This window comes from Mercenaria mercenaria, chromosome 12 (genome assembly GCF_021730395.1).
Source record: "Mercenaria mercenaria strain notata chromosome 12, MADL_Memer_1, whole genome shotgun sequence".
Taxonomy (NCBI): domain Eukaryota; kingdom Metazoa; phylum Mollusca; class Bivalvia; order Venerida; family Veneridae; genus Mercenaria; species Mercenaria mercenaria.
Window position 1 is genome coordinate 35071116 of NC_069372.1, and position 12399 is coordinate 35083514.

General features: G+C 35.5%; 1 protein-coding gene across 9 annotated transcripts in view; it reads right to left on the bottom strand.

The window, feature by feature from the left end:
• Positions 1 to 12399, bottom strand: part of LOC123534983 (uncharacterized) — a 76633-nt gene that overhangs the window by 27501 nt on the left and 36733 nt on the right. For 5 of the 9 annotated variants that reach the window (XM_053519618.1, XM_053519624.1, XM_053519619.1 and 2 more), the window contains one exon: positions 3222 to 3453. The exons of 2 other annotated variants lie outside the window; for them this stretch is intronic. In XM_053519618.1, coding sequence (XP_053375593.1) covers positions 3222 to 3431 — 210 coding nt within the window. In that variant the 5' untranslated portion in view covers positions 3432 to 3453. Of the gene's footprint in view, positions 1 to 3221; positions 3454 to 3841; positions 3974 to 12399 lie in introns of all 9 variants that reach the window. 2 more of the 9 variants (XM_053519623.1, XM_053519620.1) reach the window with 1 other exon arrangement.

Genomic DNA, 12399 nt, shown 5'->3' on the forward strand with positions numbered 1-12399 from the left:
ATTAATGGCAAACTAGTTCTTTCATATAAAACGGCGGCCATCTTGAAAAAAAACCGCCATATTGGATTTTGAAACCAGTCTTATTGCGTCTCAAAAATAGGTTTTGCACACTCAAAACACCTTAAAGGATATATTTTCCTCAAAATTGACAAAAAGAACTCGGTTTAGGTCTGTTCAAGTCAAAAATCAACTTCCTGTGGGGGCCATCATGAAAAATGGCCGTATATTAAATTTTCAAGTGGCTAACGGGTTTTTTGAATGAAGGAAACTCAGACAAGTACACATGCTTGCATCACCAAATGCAGTATTTTCCCGAATAATTGACTTAATCTGCCCAGCTAAATAATTAGGATTGTACAGAAAAACTGATATTGATACTTGTCATTCTATCGTGCACATAGTGCACATCATGAATGCATCAGCTCTCAAAGATTTTATCCTTCCAAAGGATACTAGTGGAAATGTTCAAGCAAAATGCAGACACTGCTCAAGGGAATAAATGGCAGTCTACAAGTCACTTCAAATTTTATCACTCATCTGACTTAATTTCAATATGCTTTCTTACTGACATTTCCTGATATTAACATGCATGTATTGTTTGATTTGCTGCTTTTATGTACATTTTGTCAAAAAAGCTTTGAATTATAAATAATTATGGTAATTAATTATGTTGAATAATAAAAATTGTTTTGCAAATGACTGAATTGTTAGAGGTAAATCAATTAATTATAATTAATTACTTTTGGCAAAATATTTGTAATAAATTAATTACTTTTTGAAAAAGGTTTGTAATTTAATTTAATTTAATTAGCAATTTTCTCAATGTAACTGGAATTAATTAATTATTTTTGAAAATAATTAGGCACATCCCTGAAATACATATTTATTTAACTCACAAGGTAGTCCTATCAAACTTGACTGTGATATATGATTTATATTGTACTTTGTCATATTTTTGTATTAATATACAAACTTGTATAACATTATATGAAATAAAACTTAAATCTTGAAGTTTTAATGTTGTTTTCTATTAGCAGCCGTGAACATATCATGTTGTTTGAATAAATCATGTCTGATATGACACACATTACAGACAAAGAGAGAAAATAAAAATGTCATACACAATGTTTTATACTTCAGTATAGATTAGTATTTGAGCCGTGTCATGGGAAAACCAACATAGTGGGTTTGCGACCAGCATACGCGCAGTCTGGTCAGGATTCATGCTGTTTGCTTTCAAAGCCTATTGGAATCAGGAAAACTGTTAGCGAACAGCATGGATCCTGACCAGACTGCGCGGATGCGCAGGCTAGTCTGGTAGTCTGGATCCATGCTGGTCGCAAAGCCACTATGTTGGTTTTCTCATGGCGCGGCTCAATTTGTTTCTTTCTATCTTCATCAGAAGTACAAAACGTAGGGTGTTTATGTAAATATAAATAGGATCATTAATTAATTGTAAAAAATATTGGCCATAACTTTGTGCATAAGCTAATATATACTTGTGCCTATGCCTCTTTGCATTTACACGAATAAATATGTAAGTGCATACATTAATTTATATAGACATGCACGCGCGCATACATAACACATGTTTTACTTATCATTTTGTTTTTGGTCAATATCTTTTTATAACTTAATCAACAGTTTCTTAATGAGTAGTGGTAGTAAAAAGAGTTTTTTTATCAGACTAATTGAATCCATTCTGTTGCAACTTTTGTATGGCGCTTTCCAAAATTTCTGAGAAATGTACCTTGTGCATAACGTTTATGCCAAGTAATTTTAGAACCCCTTCATCGATGGAAGAGTAATGGAAACAAACAAGAAACAAACCATGTGGACCTTAACCTCTAAATGTGACCTTGACCTTAGAGCTTGGGTATGGATGTTGTGCATGCCACGTTTTCTCGTTATGGGGAGTATTTATGCCAAGTAATTTCAAAATACCTTAATGAATGGCAGAGTTACGAACCGAACACAAAATTGACCCTATTAACATTTGGCTTCTAAGTTTGACCTTGACCTTGGACCTAGGGATCTGGTTCTTGCACATGACACATTGTCTGGTTATAGTTAACATTTATGCCAAGGTATTTCAAAATCCCTTCATGGATGGCAGAGTTATGGATTGGACACAAACACAGACCTTGTTAACATTTGACCTCGAAGTGTGACCTTGACCTTGGCGTATGACAGGTCGTCTATATGCCAAGTAATTTCAAAATCCCTTGATGAATGGCAGAGTTACGAACCGGACACGAAACAGACCCTATTAACGTTTAACTTCTGTGACCTTGGACCTAGGGGTGTAGGTCTTGCACATGACACGTCGTCTCATTAACGTAAATATTTATGTCAAGTAATTTCAAAATCCTTTCATGGACGGCAGAGTTACAGCCCGGACAAGAATTTAAAATTTAACGGACGGACAGTACGATTTTAATATGCCCACCTTCGGGGGCATAAAAGCAAAGAACTAACTAACTGTAGCGTAAATAAAAAGTTATTTGCTGAAACATCCTTTTAAGTTTAAAGGGAGTTATTAATAAATAAAAAAAAAACACTAAAATTATCAAATGTTTGTGGTAAAATTTACGAAACAGATATATACTTAATAACTTGATTAAAGAATAATGTATTAAGCCACATTATCTCTAGTGGGTTTTATTTGTGCTCTAGTAGTGTACAGGTATTTACAACTATGCTTTGCAACTCGATGTTATATTTCGGAATGTCACGTGTCAGATAGATAACAAAGAAATTGATAGGTAGACCTATAGGGAATCTACAGTATAGTATATTCTTGGCACGCTTAGTATTATCATCATCATCATCATCATCATCATCATCATCATTGGAAAGGACATTATAATGATGCTACAGACCAAGAGTAATGATGGTCCATCAAGCGGTTCACGAAGTGTTGTCTTTTAAAAAATGTCTATTTTTAAAAAATGTCTATTTCCAGCTCTGGCAGACATTGAAAGGGGACAAGCGGAACCATTTAAACAGACTTGAGAGAGAACGATGCCTGGATGCTACAGAACAAACAAAAAATTCGGTGTAATTCTGACCAGCAGTTTCAGAGGAAAAGATGTTTAAGCAAAAATGTCGACGGACAACAGACGACGGACCATCAACCTTTACTAATAGCTCACTCTAAACAAAGTTCAGGTGAGCTAAAAAAGTAAGGTATAAGCAATTTGATATAAACAGAATCATACCAGGGGAATGAACACGAGAAACATGCATTTCCAGTTCACAGGTGTGGCTCCCTCATCTGTCAAACTCAGTTTTGTCTTTACTTTGTTCAAAGCTGTACGTATAGTTTCTGTCCTCCTTGGTAAAACAGTTGCCTCTCTTGCTGGTAAGTGTATATAGGTTTCACTGGTTACTCTGTTTGTTAAACAGTTTCTAGAATCGTCTGCGTCCATTTGTCTATCAGCTGCAAACTACCTGTTGAAAAATAGTGCAAGTGCCAAGTGTATTAGCCCGGCTTATAAATCCGAAAATATGACCGAACCTTGCACATTTTAGCAGAGACTTAAGATAATATATTTCTTAAAGAACAATATCAGAAGATAAATTCTGGATATGGAACGCTCGAATCAGTCAACCATGAAAGCCTGGGCAAACTGTTTTATGAAGTCATCATTAGGACTATTAAATTCGTAAAAATATTTTGATCATGTTCAGCAACGTATGAAATTTTATCACCTTTTTCGAAATTTCTAATAATCTGGTGACAAAACAATTAGGCTATGTAGAGCTTCTCAAAGTTTTATATTTTAAAAAATATATAAGAAAGGGTTACTGTTGGAATAATTTGTATGAACATAGTAACCAAAAGATAGAACTTTAGACTGAAATCTTCTTGTCCAAAACCACTGGTTCTAGGGCTTTAATATTTGGTAACTATGTAGCATCATCTGGTGGTCCTCTATCAAGATTGTTCAAATTATCTCCCAAGGTTCATCTAAAACGACATATCACATTTCGTAAACTTTACATCCTGTTTTCAAACAAAGACACAATTTTTATGAAATAGTGTTATAAAAAAGAGGAAGCATGTGATCATAATTAGATTATATCGCTTTAGAATTCTTCCGACTATAAATGCCTTTTCAGGTCTTTTTTTATCTTGTTCACACATACGGGAGAGACGCCTCATATTTTGCTCATTCTAAATGTTGTATATTTCTTTCTTGTGGATACGAACTAAACCTCGTATTTATGTAATAATCAATTCATACGTATATCTTTATTTGAATTAAACACTTTTCTATACTTTTGCAGCGATATATTACTTGATATAACATAATGAAGAAGAACAATGTAGTGCGGTTAATTTCATAAACTATTTCGCAACGGAGCTAGGCTAAGAGATGGCATATAAAATACTAAGAAAAACAGATCCCTTCTAATTGTTAAAAAGCAAGGAACGTATATAAAACTGAAAGAAGAAAGATTCCCTTAAAGAATATTTGTAGAGATATGTCAGAGAGATTTTATTTGTACCACGATGTTGCATACAGCTGTAAACTGTATGACAACATGCACTTACCAAATATTCTAGCGTAATACTAAGACTTTTTCAAACACATTTCAAATTACTACACGCACATATGTTTACTCATTTGGAAAAGTATATTGTTAGTAAAATGTCAAAATTACAGCTAATTGAAACATGTAATATCAAATACTTCTATTCACATCAAAGCCTCAACCCATTTAGAAACGGCTCAATATAAAAAAAAATAATATATTTATTTTAAGTATCTAGCTCATATTTTATTGTTTATTGTAGTCATTTAAACATTTGTTTAGAACTCATTTTTTATCCCCCGCCACGAGTGGTGGGGATTATAGGAAAGATCTCCGTCTGTCCTTCTGTCCGTCCGTCCGTCTGTGCGTAACACTTTTGTGTCCGCTTCATATCTCCTAATCCCGTTGGAGGATTTTCATGAAACTTGGGTCAATGGTCACCTCATCAAGACAATATGCAGAACTCATAAGTCAGCCTTGGTGGCTCAAGGTCAAGGTCACAACTCAAGGTCAAAGGTTTTAGCCGTCCATTTCGTGTCCGCACTATATCTCCTAAACCCCTTGAAGAAATTTTATAAAACTTAGGTCAAATGATCCCCTCATCAAGACAATGTGCAGAATTGACCAAGCTGGCTCAAGGTCAAGGCCACAACTTAGGGTCAAATGTTTGAGCCTTTCATGTCTTGTCCACTCTGTATCTCCTCAACCCCTTAAAGGATTTTCATCCAACTTGGTTCATATGATCGCCTCATCAAGAACTCATGAGTCAGCCATGTCACCTTAAGGTCAAGGTCACAACTGAAGGTCAAACGTTTGAGCTCTCTATCTCCTAATCCCCTTGAAGGATTTTCGTGAAACTTGGGTCAGGGTCAAATTACCTCATCAAGACAATGTGCAGAATTCATGAGTCAGCCATGTCAGTTCAAGGTCAAGGCCAGAACTCAAGGTCAAAGGTTTACTCTTTCACTATCCATAACAGCGGTGGGGGATTTAGCTGTCTTTCAGACTGCCTTGGTAAAAGTGGCATGTGAGATAATGTTTTGACACGAACTAATGCAAGTTAATCCAGATTAGGTAAAATATCCGGAAAGAAGGTGTGTTGTGTGTGTGTGTTTGGGGGAGTGGGGGGGGGGGGATACTCATCCGAAAATACTTTTTAACTGATGAATGAACATTTACGCATGTTTGAAACGATTTCCTTACTAAATTTTATTTTTGGGGCGTTTTACCTGTCAAAGAATTATTATTTTACTATATAAATTAATGAGAAAAAGTTGGTCTACGGATCGCGGGATCGTGTGTTCGATTCTCGGGATCGTATGTTCTCCGTAACGATTTGATAAAAGACATTGTGTCTGATATCATTCGTCCTCCAACACTGATTCATGCTTCATTTGGGGAAGTTGGCAGCTACTTGCGGAGATGGTTTGTACTGGTACACAATCCAGGAACACTGGTTAGGTTAACTGCCCGGGGTTACATGACTGGAATTAAAGGTGTCCGTTCGGATAATTATTTAAAAATCTTAAATATTCTGAGAAGGCTTTTTATGCTTCGTTTGACCTAACTAGAGAAATGTTTTCCAAATATTTTGCCAAATTGCTCACCAGAAACTGATATAGTGTCTTACCTTACACGAGACAATCAATTTCTCTCATTAAATACGAAAACAAATACTTTCTTTTTGTCCGACACACAAGTGATAACGTTATCTGTAATAAATAACCAGGTCAGTACTGTCACTCGAATCAACGGTCCCAAATCATGAGAGGTTTTGAATTTAACATTGAAATATGATGCGACTGTAGTTGATCAATTTGTTAATAAGCATCCAAAGATGTGAAACTGTGTTTATACTTCTATTTCTGACCAGTTTCTGCAGAGTCATAGTTATTGCCGATGAAATATGTATTATTAGCTCGTGGCACGCTCGAATGTATAACAAAATGTTTATTACTTAAAGTTCTTCAAAAATAAAGAAATATGAATTTTTCATCTGTATAGTGATAGGCATATTGCGTAAGATCATTGTGTTCAGTTTTCAATGTTAAAATATGACCTGTCTTTAGTTGATCAGTTTTCAACGACGGTCAAGTTTTTACGCGCGGGAGGGTCATTAAACAACGGGTAGGATCAGTTTTCAAAGTTGAAAATTGATCAGTAATCCTTTGAAATTTGACCCATGGGGTCAGTTTTCAACGGGGTCAAAATTTAATGTTACACCGGCATGGCTGACTCACGAGTTTTGCACATCGCCTTGTTGAGGTGATAATTTGACCAAAGTTTGATGAAAATCCTTCGAGAGGTTTAGGAGATATAGAGCGGACACAACATATGGAAGGCTCAAATCTATGACCCCCAGTTGTGACCGTGACATTGAGTCGACATGACTGACTCATGGGTTCTGCACATTGTCTTGATAAGATGATCATTTGACCCAAGTCTGATGAAAATCCTTCAAGGGTTTTAAGAGATATAGAGCGGACACGAAATGGAAGGCTTAAACCTTTGACCTTCAGTTGTGACCTTGACATTGAACCGATATGGCTGACTTATGGGTTCTGCCCATTGTCTTGATGAGGTGATCATTTGGTCCAAGTTTTATAAAACTCCTTTTAGGGGTTTAGGAGATATAGAACGGACACAAAATAGAAGGCGCAAAACTTTGACCTTCAGTTGTGACATTGACCTTGAGCCGGCATGGCTGACTCATGGGTTCTGCACATCGTCTTGGTGAGGGGATCATTTGACCCAAGTTTCATGAAAATCCTTCTAGGGGTTTAGGAGATATGAAGCGGACACGGAAGTGTTACGGACAGACGAACGGAAGGACGGAGACCATTTCTATAACGCTCCGCCACTTGTGGCGGGGGATTAACAAAGTACATTACAATTTGGACTGGCTACCTCATTAGTATATATTAAAATTTCTTCTGCGTTATGAACGATAAAGTTATGTACCATTACTAAGACTTTACGTAAAGGCGGAACAATTGCGGTATAGTAAATGTTTTGTTACCGGACGTGACCAATGGGAAAAATACATTGTGACACCACATTAGTACATTTCCTGTAGTGTTTCCGAGAAGTACAACTCCCAAAATATGTAAAATTAGAATGAATATTTCAAGTAGTAGTTATAAGATACATATCACCATCGTGGTTTACAAATTTATATTTTGGTATGTAATAAATAATTTATATTTAAAGCGCGTGTGAAAACTACCGCCCTTTATAAACAAAACACGTCCATATGTTTCATACCCAGATGTGAACCACTAAACCACAGTCTATATCTTAATAGAAGGGAATGTAAGATAAACATAAGCATTTTTACACAACTTAGTACACTAAAACGATTGCATTTGATGAAATGAAAGGAAATAAATAGTTCTACCGAAGTTAACTGGCTTTCCAAAACGGGGCTACAAATATCAGAACATTATTCTTTTGTGATTAAACTGGACGTTAGTCATAAGACACTTTCATGGTGATGCATGCTAGTATAAATACATGTCGTAAGTTGAACAGTTAAAGTAATGCAAAACTGAATTAGTGTAAACAATGTTAAAGAAAGACAACTAAAAAATGTACTTAAATGATATAAATAGCAAATTAGCAGTTTCCATTTTGGTATGTACTACATTTAGTGTAGGCTATATGGCTGAAAATATGGCCGAATTGTGCACTTTTTAGAAGAGTTTTGATCTTTATCTAATACAATACTACTATCTATAACGGAACACTTTTAGATTTAGAACCTACCTCTACCAAGCCTTTTACGGTAAATAATAAGGGTCAGAGTTATATGCCCCTTGAAATCCTTTATAAAAGGTTTTAGTATACAACACCCGCCATATACTTTTTTATGAAATACAAATTCCCAACATTTTATGCGAAATGTATGTCGGAGGAAATTGATAATCAGTCTGGGGGCTAATAATCGAATAGATATGCATATATGAGAGTTACGGTCCTTGAATTTGTAAAATCATAGAAAAATTAGAGAGCACTTATAATGCTACATTTAAAGTTTGGATTTTGAATAGTTTTGTTTAGCTATCTTTCAGAAAACGATGTTGTAAGTAGTAAATGACATGTTAATTAGTTGTGAAGCCCTATTTTCATGCCCCCGTTCTAAGAAGGAGGAGTATATATTGTTTTTCAGAAGTCGGTCGGTCTTTTAATATGTTGAACAATCGGTGTTTCCGGATGAAAACTCAAGAACGCTTAAACCTAGGATCATGAAATTTGATAGGGAAGTTGGTCATAACCAGCAAATTTACTTTTATTGATTTTGAGGTCAGTAGGTCAAAGGTCAAGATCACGGTGACCGGGAATAATTAAACAGGTTCTTGACGATAATTTGGAAACGCTTGGCCCTAGAATCACGAAACTTAAAAGAAAGGTCGGTCATAACTAGCAGATGACTTTTATTGATTGATTTTCATCACATGACGAAAACAGGTCAGTCAGGTCCAAAGGTGCAAGGTTATGAGTGTGGAAGACGCTTTAAACACTTAAGGAAAAGTCACGATAACTTGAATAGCTAACAGGTTATGCATTATCATGACCAGTAGATGACTACTACTGATACTGAGGTCAGTAGGTCAAAGGTCAAGGTCAAATTGACGAAGAACAGGTATACCGTTTCCAGGTGATATCTCAAGGATGCTTTGGCATAGGATTTTGAAAGTTGATAAGGAGATTTGGCGCGACCAGCAGATGATCTCTGTCGATGTTGAGATCAGTAGGTCAAGATCACATGGATCCAGAACAGTCAAACAGTTTCTAGAGGGTGACTTGAGAACCCTTAGGCCTAGAATCACGAAACTTTATCGGATGGTTGATCATGACCAATTGATGACTCTTATTCATTTTGAGACCAGTAGGTCTAACATCAGATTTGATCTAGAGATCATTTATGACTGGTAATTATTTTATTTGATGTCAGTACGTCAAACGTTCAGGTTCTGTTCTTTGTGCAGTTACTGAATGCATCAAGGGGTGGAGGGGGGCATTTCGTGTCTGTACATACATATTTCATTTCAATTTTGTCTTAAAGTTAAACATGTAACCAATTTGCCGGGACACGAATTCTGTTTTCAATGTTGTAATTAACAGATGTTATATGGGCGCTACATCACGTTCCTTATGAACAGTATCCTTGTATTTTTCAAGCTTTATCACCTGCGTTTAAATTCATAATTCGTAGCTTATGTTAAATGTGTAAATTTAGACGTGGTATATATGATGTCTATCTAATCAATATTCTAGCTAGTGCGTGATGTGTAATATCTGCCATGCCACCAAAGTCTGAGATAAAAATTATAACTTAAATGCCAGTCAAAGTTGTTTTACTGTAAGTCTTTTGGACGAGATCTAGTTGTGAGGTCCCAAGATATATGTGCTATAAAGTGTGTTCTAAGGTTCGTTATCATTTTTCTGTTTTGATTTTTGAGTAAACATGAAGTAAGAATATAAGTTGTAGTTAAACTTGTAACTAAACTTGTTGTTAGCAACTATACAATTACGGGTGTGACTACGCTATAGTGTTTCAGATATGAGCTTGGGTACAAACCACGATTTTATAAGTCATCAGTTAATTTGAACATTTCTTTTTCTTCAACCATAGAAAGCACGTGGAGTTGTGGCATATATTAATGCAGTGTTACAGCGGCCCATTCTGAGATTTTGTTTGAAATTATGCATGAAAAAATGGTGTATTTTTAGTTATTTCAGATAAAAAAAACTCGACAAAAAGTTTTAGAAATGTACACACAACTTGTCTGCAATATTGAGCTAAGTTGAGGTCTTGAAAAGTTTTGACACTAAACAATACAATTTTGTTAGTTTCAAGCGGTTTCAGACAAACATCTGAGCAAAATGTACACACTACTTGCTTACATAATTGGAGTACACGTAGAGGGTTGTGTTCGGGGTCAAAGCTGCATGTGCATTTTAAACAATCTTCGAAAAAAATATGAAGAAATAAGGTTAAAAAGTTTGCACTAGTCGCCTGCATAATTGGTATACATGTAAAGATTGGATTTCAAGGGTCCTCTCGGAGAGTATTTTGATATTATAAAAGACAAAATGGAGCATTTTAAGACATCTCTGATAAAGAATTTGAGGGAATCAGATTGAAATGTACATATTTCCCGGCTGCATAACTAGAGTAGAAATAGACATTGGGCTCCAGGGTCTTCCCCGCGATATTTTAAATTGAATGACGATAAATGGGACATTTACACCATCTCTGACAAAAACCTTAGAAAATCAGGTTGAAATTTGAGTAAAAGTAGAAGTAGGGTCCGGGACCCTCTTGTGGAAAATTCAATGAGGCAAAACTATGCATTTAAAAGTCATTGCAGAAAAATGAATTTGAGCAACTCAGGTCGACAGGTTTACCATACTAGACTGGTAAATCGGAGAACAGGTATGCTGGGCATCAGTAGTGAGTTTAAAGTTCATACTAAAGCATTAAAACAAATGGTATACTATTTTATTAATAGAGGCCAAGAATTACCGATAATTGTTAGTTAAATACTGCGTGTGTGAATTCACAAAAAATGGTACTAAAATTCAATAGACTGTATTACAAGTACTTGCATTAGAGAAATGATTGGAGGGAAATGTGTGACTATGTTTAGGAGTTACCGTTGACTCTACAGTCGCACAAGAACCAAACCTCAATGTCTCTTTCGTAAGCCAGCGTAAAAAAAGTCAAGTCAAGATATCATTTCCATCAATATGTATATATATCACTCGGGCATTTCTTGATTGGACACATCAAAATGAGTTTTCAGTCCACAGAAATCCTAAAATGGACAAAGAAATATTTACATCTACGAAGAGGATTTAAATAAACAATTTACAAAAATACGAAAACAGAACTTTTATAGATATATCAAATGTAAAAAAAGGAAAAAGAAAGAAAGAAAAAAAAACACGTTGCTTAAAAAAAACACCGATGAATGTGCCTCGGTGTGCCTCAACATAGTTACGGGACTGAACGTGCGAGAAACGTTGCCGCGAAATCGTCAACTGATGTATACTTTTTTATATAAAACTTGTTGCTTTCTGTTCAGCCCGTTAAACAATTTCATTTTGTCGATGACAGCATCTGAAACTCGTCTTCAATTATTCTGCGATATACGTAATAATTTCAGTACGTTGTCATATGCAAATGATGTCATTGATTTATCTATGGTGGCTTTTAGGGTGTTCGTGATGTTGCATTGGCGTGCGCGTGGGCTAGGCAACACGTTTCTTTGTGTCGTCCTGGCACACACCTCAAACATCATAACAAAATTTTGAAAGTGTGTGTGTGTTGTTTTGGTATGCGCACAAGTTGACAAAACAAACTGATAAAGATACACAGAACTCGACATAAAGATACATTTAAGTTCGTATTTAACATAGAGCTCGAATCGTTACTCGACTTTCATACATTTGATGGATTCTAAAACTGTCGTGGAGAAATTATTTCTTTTTTCGTGCAGTGAAGAGAAAACGATCGGTAAGAGGACTGGTTTCTCCAAGGAAAAACGGCTTTGTGTGTATCGTAGCTATACACCGGACACGTTTAAAGAACCAGATTGTCTATTCGCAAAGAACTAAGCTAAGTTAACCGGACAAGCCTGTATTTAAAAGGGATTTCTCTCTGTCCCTTTATTATTTATATTATTATTATTATCATCATTATATACCATATTTATATAGCGCTCTTTTCATATAAAAATTCGTTCAAAAGTTGTTTGCAGAAACAACATCTATATAATGTTCAATACGAATGGTAATTAAACTATTCTTTTTATAGTATTTGTCAATATTTACAAATGAATACGTGCACAT